The 17,151-nt window shown below is 39.0% G+C and overlaps 1 protein-coding gene across 1 annotated transcript in view; it reads left to right on the plus strand.

Moving 5' to 3' along the window:
• The first annotated feature begins 610 nt into the window (after positions 1-610).
• Positions 611-17,151, plus strand: part of SLC9B2 (solute carrier family 9, subfamily B (NHA2, cation proton antiporter 2), member 2) — a 17,465-nt gene continuing 924 nt past the window's right edge. The window contains exons 1-10 of the mRNA XM_010003161.1: positions 611-701; positions 2,293-2,478; positions 3,963-4,133; positions 8,075-8,217; positions 10,877-11,004; positions 11,887-12,062; positions 12,601-12,707; positions 13,789-13,938; positions 16,274-16,382; positions 16,592-16,728. Coding sequence (XP_010001463.1) covers positions 611-701; positions 2,293-2,478; positions 3,963-4,133; positions 8,075-8,217; positions 10,877-11,004; positions 11,887-12,062; positions 12,601-12,707; positions 13,789-13,938; positions 16,274-16,382; positions 16,592-16,728 — 1,398 coding nt within the window. The remainder of the gene's footprint in view (positions 702-2,292; positions 2,479-3,962; positions 4,134-8,074; positions 8,218-10,876; positions 11,005-11,886; positions 12,063-12,600; positions 12,708-13,788; positions 13,939-16,273; positions 16,383-16,591; positions 16,729-17,151) is intronic.

The following is a 17,151-nucleotide window of genomic DNA, read 5'->3' on the forward strand; positions in this document are numbered from 1 at the left end:
TGACTGCAAGTTGTGCATAGTCCTGATCTTTATTCAAATAGGCATCTTCTGTTTCTTAAGTATTCGGTCAGTGTGCTTGCGAGTGCTGGCATCTAACAAAACTGCCTCCTTGAAAAAGTATCCCTTGTGTGTATGCTTTAGAAACTACAGCAGTTGTTTTGAGCTTTATGAGGTGGTTGCTTGCAGTGCCATGCACACAGGGCCTGTGACACTGAGAACTGGTGGTCTTGGTTAAGTGGTGTTGACAGCAAATAACTTTTGTGCTTATAGGAGGTACAAATATACATAAATATTGTAGCCATGCTTTTAGGAAGGAAATAACAGGTTAGCACAGATCACCATGATTCTAAAACTCATTTTTTTAAAATAGTTTTTTTGTAGTGCTTGACTTTGTATTCTTGATATTGTTCGTCTGTTAGTTTCTGTCTCTCTTATGTACAGTATACACATGCATGCAAAACCATTGAATTCCAAATTGAGCTGTGAGGGTTTTATCAGCTCATCTATGGGGAAGGAGGCAACATCACTGAGAAGCATTCTATCTGGAAAAGAGTATTATTTGCTTCTCTCAAACTTTTCTATCTTTATTGCTTCCCTTAGGTTTGCAACAATGGTAAAGGAGGATATTGTCAATGACAATGAAGACTCTGAGCCATCAGTACCTGAGCAAAATGCCATGATTCCCATGCATGAGCAAAATGATTAAATGAGCAAAATTAATTAGGATCACAAAGTGCAATTTTAGTAATTTAGATAATTCAGTCCTTTTCCTTTCCTTTTTCTTTCTAAATCTGTTAAAACCTCTGCATCTGAAAGGAATACAAAGAGAATTCTCCTCAGTGGCAGTTTCTTACAATTAGCAAATATTCAGTTTATAAAAGTCTGTTACAGACTGGATTGCTGGAAATCAGTGGTTGCAATTCCATCATGAAGTGGAAAATGCGTCAGCATATGTTTTACCATCAGCTATGGAAGAGAATTATGTGGCCTTCAGATTGCTTCTTTGCTTTCAAGTTGTGCCTATCAGTCCAAGTGCTGAAAGTTGTTCATGCATGTCTTCCTTTTCTTATCTAAAAATAACATCCTCCACACTTTTAAACTTCTGTATGCATATTTACAGGGTTCTTCGAAACTTCTGTGGTTTTTAAAAAATATTTGCAGTAAATGCAGGTAAGAATGATTTTATTTATTATTTTTTTTTAAATAAAAGGACTTTAAACATGTAGTACTGGCTTTAAAAATAGGTACCATGTGGCATATCTTTATACACTTGGGTAGCTGTTGATCACAGAATCACAGGGTAGATAAACAACTCTGCTGAAAGCTCACAAGATTTGTGTTCCAGCTGTGACTCTGAGTAAGTGATATATATATGTACATGTCTAGAGAGAGAGATATATCAGACAGAAAAATAATTAGAAATGTGGAACTACTGGAGGAGAGCCAAACCACAGTGTAGGCAAGAATTCCATGTCCATGCTATGACAATGAGCTGACGTGAAGGTGAATAATCATAAAGGAAGGTAGATGATGTTAAAAATAAGGACTCTAAAATTGAGACCCATGGCCCAAAATGGTCAAAAAGTACTTTGGGTATGAATATGGATAAGTAGATGAATCAGTATAAGAGAACAGCTTCAAGGAACCATTCTTCAAGGAAATAACTCCCAGGATTGTATTTCTCCATCTCCGTCTTGATCTACCAGCTTCAACCTTTCAGCAATGGATCACGTGAGTAATGCTTGCATTGGTCAGCTGTTCTGTTTCTTTCATCTTTGTCTAATCAAAAGTAATTGTTGTTTTGGTTCAAGGCTTTGCAACAGAAATTATTTAGGAATTACATTAAAGACACTGACTCACTGGAATGATGCTAATTGTTAACTGTCTTGTGAAATCCAATCTTGAAGGAGGACCTTATCAAATTGTAGAAAATATTAATATATATTTAGCTTGTATACAAGACAAGCCAAACCTGGCCTGCTAATATTGTTTCTTTATCAGATATTGTTGCTGAAGAGGTGCTCTTTGTATTGGGACAGGAGTCCTGTCCATTGCACATAAAAAGGCACATGTCTTGCAGTCTCTTATATGCAATTCTTTGTGCCATGCAAAAAACACACATTAAAAAAAAATCTCAACTATACTACAAAGTTGGACTGTACCTGCAGCAATTGTTTAGTTAGTGTAGTCATCTGTAGACGGTGTGGATCTAGTGCATTACAGCTCATTCCAGGTCTTGTACAACACTTCAAATGTATGCACTGCTGCTTCTGAGTCTTATTGTTTTAATTCAGGAAGGACCACCAGCAGGTGCTAAAGGAACTGATGGGAATACACAAACAGAAGAAACTGCTCTCTTGAATCACGGTGCTCAGCAGCCTCCGGAACCGACAGCAGGGTCTTCAATACCTGCAAGAACACGGAGGCAATTATTTTCTTGTCCTCCTCAAGGTTTACTGGCTCAAACAGTGACAAATGGTATGTAAGAAAGACAGATTACAATTAATTACAGTGAGAAATGGCAAATTACGTACTTGTTTCTCTGAATGTGATGTTATCTCTCCTTTGTCCTTGAAAATAGTGAAGGGAAATAGCTGGTTTACATATCCCAATTTTGATTCAGTGTTTTAGCAGAAAAAAATATTAGGTGAAACAAAGATTTGAATGTGTAAGTTGTTCTTACATCCTCTCTCTGTGTTTAGCTTGGTAGGTATGTTTTTACATTGTAAATTGTTTTCATCAGAAGAAAGGCCTCCTAATTATCATATTGATTGCTCATTTTGGTATAAAAGCATTAAGATTATAGTAAGCACAGTGGTATTTTGGGTTCACTGAGTGTCTCTTGTTGGCAACAAATATGAGACTTGGCAGAAATACTTTTTTTCCCATAATACCCTTACAAAGCCAAGAATCCTAACTACAAGGCGTACTGACCCATTCTGTTTAAGATTTGCCCTATACTGAACGCTCACAGAAAAATGCCTGGCTAGCCAGTTATTTCAGGCTTTTCCTGACAAATGACACTTCCCATGGCTTTTGCTGTTTTCACAACCTCCATTCTCTCTCACTTGGGATTCTTAGACTTCTGTGTTTGGAGATCTACTGGTCTTCCCTTTGCCACTTGTCACCCTCAACTGAGATTAAGAAAAATCCAATCTGAAAATGCAATAAATTATCTCATCATTATGAGAAAAGAATGAGAGATTAAGAAAAATCCAATCTGAAAATGCAATAAATTTTCTCATCATTATGAGAAGAGGGATTTATTCAACACATTTTCTCCTTTCCTTCAGTCTTCTTTTGTATCTGTGCATGCCTGTTCTTCTTGGATAACTGTGGGGACAAATTTAGGAACCTGGAAAGAGGGTAATATTTTAAAATATTTTATAAGATTTTCACTTAACATCATAATATCTTTCAGAAATATTTTTTTTCCCTGTGTATTATTCCTCTATGATTGCTGTATTAAGGGATGTATCTGTGCACAAGCACTTCCAGCCAAAAAAAATATATTTTAATTCTTTTTAAAGTTTTACTAGAGCTGCAGTCATTAGCTTGAAGATATGTCAGGCTGTACAGCAGCAGATTCTTGCTTTGGTTCTGAAGTAGCTGAAGGAAGACAAGCAAATGCAAGATAGGTTAGTAGAAGTCTTTGCTTTAAGTTTGGGACCTGTTAAGTACTTTTTACCGTGTCCCAAGGCTCACTCGGTATTTTTTGGTCCCTAATGACATACCTGTTTCCTTTTTTGAAGTATCTTAGCATCTATACAATCAGAATATCAGTTTAGGGAACATCAAAGATTAAATACATTGTTGTGATTAAACTGGTTTTTAAGGTAAGATTTTTTCTTTCTGAAAGTCATAGTACCTTTTTCATTAGTAGAAAATCAAATGTGATCTAATAGCAAACAAAGTTGTTCCTAAGAGATGATTACATATGAATATTTCTTGTTTTATTCCAGTTGCGTTCGTGGTCCTGGTTTGGGCTGTGGTTTGGTCCATCACTGGGACTGAGTGTCTCCCAGGTGGAAATCTGTTTGGAATTCTGTTTCTTTATTTTTTTGCTGTTATTGGAGGTAAAATTTTTGGATTAATTAAAATACGAGCATTACCCCCTCTGCCTGCTCTTCTGGGTAAGATATCCTTTCTCCTTATCTTCCTGCATATTTGTGTTGCTTAAACTGTCCAGTATGAGCTGCATGCTAGATGTGTTTAGATTATGGACAAGCAACGTCATGTTCAAAATCTGTAGCTTTTCCAAGTGACTTTTATCTGGTCCTTTCTGCGAAGGTGCAAAATGCCCCAAATTGGCTCAAGCAAAACTGCCAATATGTTGCTAAGGCTTTCCTCTTCAGTCTTTGGGGGGCAGAGAAATGTATACCTACAGATTTAAAGGCTATTGCCCTCAGTCTCCTCTGTCACAGTTACTTAGAACTTATGTTTCATATCACCCAGTGGAAGTCTTCATTGATACTTGCAGTTACAAGATAATAAGGAAATTAGTGGAGAGGCTGAGAAAACTGGGTTTGTTCAGCCTTAAGAAAAGAATGCTTTAGGGAGACCTTATTACTATGTACAAGTACTTAAAGGGTGGCTACCAAGAAGGTGGAGACTCCCTTCTTACAAGAGGTCACATGGAAAAGACAAGGGGTGCTAGGCGCGAGTTGCTCCTGGGGAGATTCTGATGGGACATGAGGTAATTTTTTTCCCATGATGACAATCAAATGTTGGAACAGTCTCCCAAGGGAAGTGGTAGATTCCCCCACATTGGACAGTTCTAAGTCTCAGTTTGAGAGGGTGCTGAGCCATTCTCATATGAGCTATAGTAGTAGCTAGAAAGGTTGGGCCAGGTGATCCTTGAGGTCTCTTCCAACCTGGCTTTCTGTGAAGTCATTGCTGAGCTGTTTTGCATGTATCTCACACAATGAAAATGTTTTTCAAAGAAAACACTACAGGAATTCGCTACTACTGGTAATCCAAAGCAATTTGTTTCTTGCTTTATTTCATGATAACTGAAACCAGAGAAAATAAACTCACCACAAGGAATAGTTCTTCTGAAGAATGATTTTTTAGATGTGTTTAGATTATGGACAAGCAACGTCATGTTCAAAATCTGTAGCTTTTCCAAGTGACTTTTATCTGGTCCTTTCTGCGAAGGTGCAAAATGCCCCAAATTGGCTCAAGCAAAACTGCCAATATGTTGCTAAGGCTTTCCTCTTCAGTCTTTGGGGGGCAGAGAAATGTATACCTACAGATTTAAAGGCTATTGCCCTCAGTCTCCTCTGTCACAGTTACTTAGAACTTATGTTTCATATCACCCAGTGGAAGTCTTCATTGATACTTGCAGTTACAAGATAATAAGGAAATTAGTGGAGAGGCTGAGAAAACTGGGTTTGTTCAGCCTTAAGAAAAGAATGCTTTAGGGAGACCTTATTACTATGTACAAGTACTTAAAGGGTGGCTACCAAGAAGGTGGAGACTCCCTTCTTACAAGAGGTCACATGGAAAAGACAAGGGGTGCTAGGCGCGAGTTGCTCCTGGGGAGATTCTGATGGGACATGAGGTAATTTTTTTCCCATGATGACAATCAAATGTTGGAACAGTCTCCCAAGGGAAGTGGTAGATTCCCCCACATTGGACAGTTCTAAGTCTCAGTTTGAGAGGGTGCTGAGCCATTCTCATATGAGCTATAGTAGTAGCTAGAAAGGTTGGGCCAGGTGATCCTTGAGGTCTCTTCCAACCTGGCTTTCTGTGAAGTCATTGCTGAGCTGTTTTGCATGTATCTCACACAATGAAAATGTTTTTCAAAGAAAACACTACAGGAATTCGCTACTACTGGTAATCCAAAGCAATTTGTTTCTTGCTTTATTTCATGATAACTGAAACCAGAGAAAATAAACTCACCACAAGGAATAGTTCTTCTGAAGAATGATTTTTAATCAATTGCAATCCTGTTTTTTGTATCAACATCTTGTTTAATTTTACATTAAAAAATGCAAACTAGACATGGAGGATGAAAATTATGTGAATTCTGACATCCTCAGGACCTTTGCAGGAGGATCTAGAGGAGGTTTTCGTGGGATCAGCACAATATTCTGAAGTGCTGTGATGTCAAGCGGCAAAAAGGAAGCTCCAGGCTCTTCTCCCCAGCTTTGTGCTGCCCCCTTGCTGAGCTTAGCGCAGACACGAGGAAAGCTGTTTACAGACAGCAAAACGTCATGGCAGAGCGGGCTGCTCGTGTCTGCCTGCAGTGCAGGGAAGTGATTTTGTGACCTCCCGGCTGGTGCTGTGCCCGGCACGGCAGCGCTGCTTGCAGGGCTGGGCTGCTCCCAGCACGGCTCTGCCCCGGCACCCGGGGTTACACCAGCGAGGAAGGATTCAAATGAGAGGGAGGGGAGTTTTGCATATCGCAGGCACGCCCGCAATAATGTGAATAGAGAATGTAACGTGCAGGGAGTCTGCCCGTAAAGGGGAGGGGGTTGGGGAGGGGAAGAGTCTTTTCTCATTTGGATTCTGCTTTTTTTCAATTACATCTGTATCCAAATGTTACAAGTTGAGCGTGAAACCGCCTGTCAGACTGGTCATAATGAGCAGAAACAAGCATGACTCACATACCCACCGAGTTGCTTAGGAAAAAGTTTGTTGTTCAGATTCAAGTCTTAGAGGAAAACTGGAGAAATCTATGAGTCAGAAAAAGGGATAGTGTCTTTGAATGTTCTTTTTTTTACATTAAAAAATACAAATCTCATACTTTTACATGCCTTTAATCCACCTGTGCTAGGTGCAGTTGAGTGCGACGTGGCTGGCTGGGCAGAAAAAGGAGAGTGAAATTGCTGCTGAAAGTCATGTCATATATTTTTGGTATAAAATGCAGAGAATATATAAAATCCTGCGGCAGGAAACATGGAGCAGAACAGTTAAGATATCCTTTGAGGAGGAGTTTTTTTCCTTTGTTAAGTAGATTTCCAGATTAAGGTATCTCCAGTGACTTAGATCTCATGCAACCATGGAAAAGACCATGTGATCATTATGCATGAGGTACTGCAGATTAATTTAGGCCACTGTTGTGGTTTTTTTTCTGGGGAGTGTTGGGAAGAACTATGTCTGAAAGTTTCGTCTGTTCCTGTATAAATCAAGTTCACAGCCAAGGCCAAGGACCAGCCTGAGTGCAGTGTTTGTTTAGAGTTTGTCTTTTCTTGCTTCCTGTTTCTTAACATGGCTAATATAAAATTAGGTCACAAGAATGTATCTTTGAGTCAACAAGTCCTACAATTAATCTCTGCAGATCTGTTTAAAGTCAACCTTTCCTGTAGTTTTCTGTGTTCTTCCAGAATTACCGTTCAAATAGCTTTGCAGGAAGTCTCAAATTATACAGTTTTGCTAGTATTTGCACAGGCTGGATCTTGCAAATAGCTCAAATAAAGGATAAGACCAAGTTCCTGATTATTTTTTTTTCTGCCTTTTTCCCCTCTTTGCATAAGAGTCATACTGCCAGAGCACTTTAAAATGTCTAAGTTAGTCCATGCTCGTTTAGATCATATATCCCAATGAGCTCAGCAGCACTGTGGTTCCTGTAGTACCTGCATTTCTTACCCCTAAGGGGATTTTTTAACCATTTCCAACTTATGAGCTAAATACAAAACATTAGACAGTTTTCCTCTTTTCATGCTAAAACAAGATAACAAAAAAATATGAAAGGATGCAGAGGTGTTGTTACTTAGGCTAAATATGACCTGCATCTGCTGAAAGAAGCTGAAATATGTTGACTTGCACTAAGCAACCTTTGGATTTATTTATTGCTGACCTGGTGTGTTCTTAGGCCACTGGCCACTTTTATTGCTTTTTAAACCTCTCTCTCTATCTCTCTCTTTCTCTGTCTCTTTCCATGCCACAGTCCCCATTACTAAAACATGATTAATTGTTAAAACAATAATTCAGAGCGTGAATTGTTTCTTTGTCTCTCATAATGATACAAGATGGTGTCTATTTTTAAGAATGCCATCCAAGCTTTTCTCATGCAAAAAAAAAAATAATTAAAAAAAATTGACAGGAACTTACTTGCTTTTCATTTTAGGGATGCTACTTGCTGGCTTCCTAATCCGAAATACCCCGTTCATTAGTGACATTGTCCAGATAAACCTACGCTGGTCTGCAGCACTAAGGAATATTGCTCTTTCAATTATCCTGACCCGAGCAGGACTTGGCCTGGATCCACAGGTATTGGCACCAGCTGTTTCGTGCGAGGCAAAGTATAAAACAGACCTAAAACAATAATAATTAAAAAAATGAATAATTGATCCTGTTAAAAATATGGAACCATTCAGTCATAGAGGATGTTGCAGGCGGGTGCCAGGGGGGCTCTGGGCTGTTGGGATGTTTTCGTGCCTGGCCCCCCAGTGTGGAGGGGCTGTTGAACAAGACCAAGGGTCACACGTGGCACTGCCTCTCGCAGAGGAGCGGCCGCTGCGGGACCCTGTTTTAGAGGGGTAGTTGGATACACCCCCATCACGCCCACAAATTGCTACTGAGACCAATGTTTAGTTTACTAATCGACTGGTTTATTAAAGGTTAACACAAACTGTGGGATGAGGTTTAGGGAAAATGTACAAATGGCAAATGGCTACTTAGCTTGGTCCCTTAGCTGGGAATAATCAGCAGAAGGCCTTTGCTGGCTTAAAAGGCATTTTTTTTAGACTTATGTGGGGAAGAAGAATGATTTCCCACAGAGGATCTGCAAATTAGATCATTAGAGAAAGCCTAGTTTCTACTATGTATGTTAGTATTGACAGTTACATTTATAGAATAGGCAAGCAATCAAAAAATACCTGAAGAAAACGGATATAATTACTATTTTCCCCTTTGCTTTAAAGGAAGTTCCTGGATTTTGTGACAGAGCATCTTGAGGACTTGTGCTCCATCACAGTCTGTCAGGAAGAGTTTACACTCCCTGACAAATCCTTTTGTCGGTTTACACTGACAAACATAAGTAATGGAAGGCATCCCCAGTCTGTGAAAGACAATGTTGCTTGTGTTGACACAAATTTAAAAAGAAACCCAACCAACCAAAAAAATCCAAACTTGTGTCTTTTTACTTCCTAAATTATTATTTTTTACTTGTTACTATTTTAATGCAAATATATGAATTGCAAGGATGAGTCCTGCCGCACTGCAGAAACAATACTTCGTGTCACAATGAAGGCCATAATGTGGGTTGTAAACAAAACAGTAGTCTTCTTCCTGTGTACACTGTGAAACATGATGTCCCATCAATAAATGAAGGCAAGTTTTTGCTTGATCAAAATTAGCTGGCTGAAATAAAGCTGTACCATATTGACCCCTACCTATTTAAAGGACTGCTTAAAGTTTATCTAAAATTTCGGTCAGGAATAAAACCCAACCACCAAAAAAATCCAAACTTGTGTCTTTTTTACTTCCTAAATTATTATTTTTTACTTGTTACTATTTTAATGCAAATATATGAATTGCAAGGATGAGTCCTGCCGCACTGCAGAAACAATACTTCGTGTCACAATGAAGGCCATAATGTGGGTTGTAAACAAAACAGTAGTCTTCTTCCTGTGTACACTGTGAAACATGATGTCCCATCAATAAATGAAGGCAAGTTTTTGCTTGATCAAAATTAGCTGGCTGAAATAAAGCTGTACCATATTGACCCCTACCTATTTAAAGGACTGCTTAAAGTTTATCTAAAATTTCGGTCAGGAATAGCTAGTTTAGAACAACTAGTATTTCTTAATGAAGAAAAACTAGGGGCTTGCCAATGCTTCCAAAATCTAGGAAAATGGAGTTTTGTCATTCTTGAAGAAAGGCTGGTTTCCTAGATTACTAATACCTGTTTTTTCAAGACATTGAAGCATGTATGAGCATGTTGTGTTGTTATATGCAGCTTGGGTTCCCAGTTCTGTGAGATTGCTTTTCTTTCTATTACATGACAATTTTTAATTTTTTTTTGCTAAGGGAACTTCATCTTTGACTCATATTTCTCCCATGTGGCAAACAAAACTGTCATTTGGGCTCTGTGTGTAGCAATACTTTGATGCAGTTACAATTGTTCTTCATGTAATTGAAGAACAGAAGCTGTCAAGACAAAGATACCAGTTGCTCTGGTGATTCTCAGCCTTCTTTTTCTGGAATAAACTGCACTGGTAAAAAGTGCAGCTCTTTTAATTATTTTTTTATTTATTTTTTTTTTCCCATGTCAAAATTAGGGACCTGTCCTAGCAGAGTCACGTTTGTGACTAGCTATTAAAGGCAGCTGTTACAAGTACTCTGTTTTAGAGACATTTTTGGAACAGAAGTTACTGAGCCAAATGGAACTTAATCTGCTCTGGATATCAAGTGAGAGATAACTGAAAGAGATACTTGGCTCCTTGAGCCAAGTTTGTGTAGTCCTACAACTTTTCATGATTTCTTCATATATTTGGAGCTAATTCGGGGGGAGAGCTCAGGCAAACTGTGGGATTATAGCAAAATCTTTCGTGGATGGAGCAGAACAGTGGGTAAATCATCTGTGTTGAGGGAGCACTTTTCAAATGGATCCCAGCTAGTCCAGCCTCTCAGATTTAGTTTGCTCTGCACCGAAAGTCAATTAGACTTCTCTGCCATTTCTTCCTGTGATGTGCAGGAACATCTTTAAACCTAGATTCAGTGAGTTTCACTGCCACATTTGGAATTTTATGTACAAATCCAGTTGTGCTTGAGTCTGTCTCTGGCTTAGGGCATGTAACGCTGTCATATCCTGTACTGCAGCTCAGAGGGGATTATTTTAATAAACTGTAACAGATTGTAAATATATTTCCTCTCTGTGAAGCTGAGGGTACTGACACTAATGTCTGAATGTGCTTTTATATTGCAGGCCCTTAAGAAGCTCAAGGCAGTCTGTTTACGGCTTTCTTTTGGACCATGCCTCTCAGAAACATGCACAGCAGCTGTTCTTGCCCACTTGTTCATGTATTTGCCATGGCAATGGGGATTTATATTAGGGTAACATGCCCTCTTTTCTTCTGTATGACTGAGGTGCCTGTTTTGATGCTACAGCAAAATGATCCCAGTGCAGTTAGTTCTCTGCATCAAGCAGACCGCAGTTAAATGCCAGTTAGGAAGCTGTGCTTAGCCCCTGTGGTTGTTTGCTTACTGTTCATGCCTGGCTCTGTGGGTAATTTAAAGGTCACGTTTCCAGGCTGTGGAGTACTTGCATCATTGCTCTTCTGTGTTTGTGATCTGGGCACTTGAAGAAGGAAGAAGGATGATGCAATCCCTGAGTCTTTAACCACAACGCAGGGGGCTTTTAAGGACAGACAGTGATACCAACAATTTGGACAATTTTCATCATGGGATTGAGAATTTCCCTGTAGAGAGAAGCACATAGGACAGGCTTCCTGTCACAAGTCAAGGATAAGGGTATGGCATGTTATATTCTGAAGTTATGTCCTTAAAGAGGGAAAGTTTTATATCTAGTTTGATCTAAGCTGGTGGACTTGGCCTAGACACACATACTGGAACAAGATGGGTGAACTTCTCCTCTGCCACACACTGATTCTTACAAGCATGTCTAGACCAGGTTCCTAAATTAGACAATCATGGTATATATCAGAGAGCCTGCGTGTGTAACTGGCCTGCAGTATAGACTGAAGTCTTAGTCTGTGGAGCCCTTTACAAAACTAAAGTAAAAGTTGGAAGGGAGTAAAAGCTGGTTGCAAATCTGCATAGAAATATCCCTGCTTGTAATTAGCATGGAAAGCTAAGAAAAATACCTTATATAAAGGTCTGATTATTTATACTTTTAAATTACTGGGGTCAGAATGCTTTGAAGTTTTTTAGTTCAGTGCTTTCTTTTTAAGAGAGGCTGAGCCGGTGTGTTTTCAGTTTTGTTCTAGGTGCAGTTTCCCCTGCTGTGGTGGTTCCTTCAATGCTGATTTTACAAGCTGGGGGATATGGGGTGGAGAAAGGCGTCCCAACTTTGCTAATGGCAGCTGGCAGCATTGATGACATTTTGGCTATCACAGGCTTCAACACTTGCCTTGGGATGGCTTTCTCTTCTGGTATGCTTGTTAATCTGTCCATGGCAAAATCCAGAAAAATAAGTGATATTTTGAAGAATGTGCACTCTGTTATGACTGACTGGTTTGTAACTTAATGACATCTCCTTATAAAGCTCGTGTATGGACTTGAATTTTGAGAGAGAAATTATCCACAATGAAAAGCCTTGGTGTAACATTTTCTGCTCTGAGTTGTGGGTCACAAAAACTTTCAGGGAACATTTTTCCCTGTCTGCACCCTTAACTGCCAAGTCTGGTCCCTGCACGCCCAACGTAAGTGCTTTCAAATTTCCTTGGGTATGGCAATGTTCTCACAGTGGCTCTTTCTCTGGCTTCTCTGGCACACTTTCTTGGCATGAGCTGTCAGAGGCAGAAAGTTGCACTACCCAGTTCTTTTGGGCCCATACTGAATCCCTTTGCTCCCAAGTAATATAAAGCAGACACTGTCCTTGAATCACCCCTGGTAGGTCTACAGAGTGGCTTGTGCATGGAGGGTCTGTGTAGGGCTTACTGAACTTACTGGTTTTCTTTTGTCAAGTAGGCTCTACTCTGTACAACGTGCTTCGTGGCGTGCTGGAGGTTGCTGTTGGCATTGCAGCTGGGGGGATTCTGGGAATGTTTGTTCGATATTTCCCAAGCCACGATCAGGTAAAACCCATTTTAAAAAACAACTGATACAAGAGAGGTTCTTTGCTAAGGGATGATGTTCTTAAGTAATTCATTCCCAAGCTTCACGTGAAGCTGTTTTTGGGGAAAGCTGTGTACAGTGTGAACAGCTCCCAGGTTACAAAGCCTATGAAGTGAGGAGGTTTTTTACAGGTGATTACTACTTTACTGCAACATTTGATGTTTAACAATGTATGATCTCATAGTCCTTCCTGATGCAGTTTCACCACCCTGCTCTCATTGAAGGTAGTAAAAATGTCCACATGTAAAGGAGAAAGGGTCTCATACCCAGTTCAGACTGTAAAATAATAATCAAGTAAATGGATGTGCCACATATTTCATTTCTGTAAGAAGTTTTTGGGAGGACTCAGATTTAAAGTGAGTAAAGTGGACAGATTTTAGACTTTAAGTGATTTGGCAAATCATTAGTGCTAATTAGAATATATTACTTTCAATAAAAATTAAGCTTATATAAAGTGGTAGATGAATTTACTATCAAGAGGCAAACTAAGTTAATAGAAAATTGTGGAAGAAAGCAGATAGGTTCTGGACTACTGAAGGCAATTGGCAAAGCATCTATTGACCTCAGTGGAACCAAACTTCCTTATTATTAAGTAACATAAGAAGAGTGATACAGGAGCTAAACAGATAAATAGAAACAGGGAACAATGGCAGAGACAGAACTGTCTGCTGTGAGACTGGATCAAACGTAACTATAGACTATCAACAAATCTTATCAAAGTTAAAGCAGGGCTATTAAAATAGAGTATCATGTTCTTTGAAATACAAAAAGCCTATTGGCAGTAAGATTTTTGGATAGGCAGAGGAAAGAAAATACTAAATTTCCAAAATCTAGGTTTCTTAGGAATCAATGTCCAAAAAGAAAAAACCCCGCAACTCAACTGAGCTGTTCAAGTCTCACTTGAAAGCTTTGATTATTTCACAATGGTTAATGGCAATGTATATTTTCAAATTGTTATTTTCAAGACTAACAGAAGTAACCTTTTTCCTCCATTTATAAAATAAATTTACCTTTTTTGTTTGTCTCTTTCCTTGGCTGCAGGCATCTCTGACGTGGAAGAGATCGTATTTTGTACTTGGGCTGTCCATGTTTGCTGTTTTTGGCAGCATCTACTTCGGCTTCCCTGGATCAGGAGGGCTCTGCACCTTAGTCTTAGCTTTTGTTGCAGGTGTGGGATGGTCTGATGAAAAGGTGAATGTTTACATAAAGAAGTGCACCATACTAAAACTCCTTTGAATGTACAGCCTGACAGAAGGAGTTTGAATTTCTGTCAGGAGTGGTAGTGGTGCATTTATGAAGCTTTAAGGGGGTATATAGATTAAAAAACCCCAAAACATTCTGCGTTTGTTTTGAAAGTCTTTAACATGTAACATGACAGAAAGTTACCATATATGTGAATATATATCAATGCAGAGCCTAACATACTGACAGAGAAATGCCCACAAGCTCTTTTTAGACATCTTAAGCCATGTAAAGGAGATTTAGTTGTCAAGGCACTTGAATAGGAATCCAAAGTTTTCTGTACCAACTCTGGGAGTGTCTGTAGCATTCATTACACAGTCACTTTATGGTGAGATTTACACATAGGTGTCCAAAATGCAGTTGTGCATGTGGCCTGAATACCCTAAGGTTTTGTACCCTGTGGTCTTGGCAGGTGAAATAGAAAACAGTAATTAACCATCCTCTCTCATATTTTCCAAATTCCAGCCAGTGTATTGTGGATAAATTAGAGAGCAGGGTGCCCACAATAAAGAGTGATAGAAGGCCATAAAAAAAGACTACTTATTAGCCACTTTTTCTTAGCTTGTAAGCCTGCTTCCTCTTATTGCTGCTACCCCACTGCATTTCTGTACCTTTGCAAGTCTCACTGCCTCCTTTGCTTTAAGGGCATCTTTTCTCTCCACAGCTGTAGCCTTGTGACATGCAGTAGGAGAAGGGGAAAAGAGAAAGGAAAGAAAGGGGATTAGATACAGTAGGATCCACATTATTATCCCCACTTAGAGCTTGACTTCAGTAAGATCTCAAGCTTTGTTAAAACAGCAAAAACAGAAACCATGGTTTCTACTTGAAGTATTACATTGCTGTTCAATTTTAAAAGAAAAAAAAACCTCATCTTGGGACTTACTTGACATTACAACTGATGAAGCTCTCTATTGAAAGGCTTTTAAACCATTTCAGAAGGAAAGACCTTAAAAGAATATATGCCGTCTATAAATGTTTATTTTAAATTCTTTTGATCAGTGAATGAAGCTTTTTGGCCTTAAGGATGTTGATTTCAAATGCCTTAGCTCTATTTTTATCAGATATTCAGAGATGTCTGGATACTTAATATATTATCAAGGTTTTCTTGCTGAGTTTCTCAAAGGCCACAGTCTCCTGCTGTCCCTGGTGTAAGTCACTTGGCAAATAAAGTCCACAGAGAAGAAATAATGTTGTACCTATTGCTGGAATAGTTAAATGAGCAGTAAGTAATCAGACTGAAATAATGCTAGCATCTGTAAAGAGGACTAATTTTTTTTTTGCCAAAGAGAAAAGGGTGAGGTAACAAGGAGAAAAGAGGGAAATAAAGAAAAATGTTTAGAACTCTGTCTATTTCCACCTCATTCTCTCAAAGGTTACAGGAGCTTTTGCATTACAGTCATCTACCATTCCATTGACTGAAGAGTAAGAGATGATGCAGGATCCGTCACAGAGAGAATGGAAAAATCCGGACATGTGTAGGCCCTGGATTGGTTATTAAGTGACAGCACTGCACTTACGTTTTCCACACTTTCCAGCCTGAGGGCTCATTTGCTATTATAGACCCCATTTAATTAAAAAAGAAGTGCTGTTAGATATGCTGTGTGTACCTTTTCATGTAAGTGGAAGATTCCTGTTTATCCTGGAAGCAGTTGTGTTAGGAAAGTTGTTAAGTGTAAAGTTCAAAAGCAAGGAGAAAAGATGCCTTTGTCCTTATATGGTACATGGCACTGGAAAGTTCAACACTTTTTACCATTTTAAATTTTTTTTTAAACATTTTTAAATGGAATTTCAGACTTGCTTGGTCTAGCTTTGCTCCAGCTCACACGGAGACAGGCCTCTGAGTGCAGCATGAGTGGAGTTAGGTCATGACTGAAACTTTTGAGGATCTGACTCTGCTCAGAAACAAATGGAAAAACATGTTTAAGTATGAGAAACTTCATGGCAAAGCTGTTCCAGTTACATCTCCCTAAATACTGAAAATCAATTATGCTTTATTTTCCTCTTCTTGTCTTCAAACTGCTCTGTTGGTGTTCAAACATCAGTAATTTTTGTTTCTCTACTTGAGACAGCAAGCATTTATTTGCTTGCAGAGCTGGACATACTCTGATTTTCAAAAGGTATGCAACTGATCTTGAATCTTCTAGCATTAGGTCAAAGAAGAAGGAGCAATTCTGGACAATCTTTATGATAAGTTTTCACTTTTTCATTTAATTAAGTAAATGTTGTGTCTACCCTTAACATATTTTTGCAAATTTACAGATATTTTTCTTTGTTTTCATTGCAGAGGGAAGTAGAAAAAATAGTGGCAGTTGCATGGAATATCTTTCAACCTTTTCTTTTTGGTTTAATTGGAGCAGAAGTATCTGTTACTTCTCTTAGGCCTGAAACTGTGGGTAAGATCATTTGCTAATTATTCAGCTTTCAGTACTGGCTTCCAGAGAATCTCTATAAATAAATCTAAAGCAAAGCAGACTACAGCTGACAAAAAAAAAAAGCCCAAAGAACAGAAACTTACCCCACTGTACAGCTATAGTTTTAGAAGGCTTACTCCCCTTAGGCACCTATGCATAGAAGTACTGAGAAGTGTTTGTCTTTGTTGCAGGACTTTGTGTTGCTACATTAGGCATTGCCCTAGTTGTGCGAATCATGGCAACATTCCTGATGGTGTGTTTTGCTGGGTTTAATTTCAAGGAGAAAGTATTTGTCTCATTGGCATGGATTCCCAAAGCTACTGTCCAGGTAAAATCCAACATCACTTTCATTGCAGGCTATACCTATTGTCCTTAGCAAAGCTCCTTGGCAGTATCACAGTAGTCAACAGGCAAAGGATCATGCTCAATAGCAGCAGAGTGTAGTACATGAACAGCTCATATTCTAAACCACCCAAAGTCTCAAAAAGTGCACGGAGAGCCTTCTATGTGAAGGTGTTTTGCTTGCATCCTGGGTTGGGCTCTTAATAATGACAGTGAAGTTTAACTATTTCTCAGCTATTGCAGATTATTGTGCTGTTACATACAGATTATGAGAACTCTCTTAACAAAGGTAAAAGTGTGTTCCTCTTACACATGAAGTGTCTGCAGTGGACAGTCACACCAGAGGCTCAGAATGGGTTTTCAGTTTGTGGTCATTTTGGTAAGGCATAATCTAACAGCCATATTGCTA

This window comes from Chaetura pelagica, unplaced genomic scaffold, assembly GCF_000747805.2.
Source record: "Chaetura pelagica isolate M959 unplaced genomic scaffold, ChaPel_1.0 scaffold188, whole genome shotgun sequence".
NCBI classification, from domain to species: domain Eukaryota; kingdom Metazoa; phylum Chordata; class Aves; order Apodiformes; family Apodidae; genus Chaetura; species Chaetura pelagica.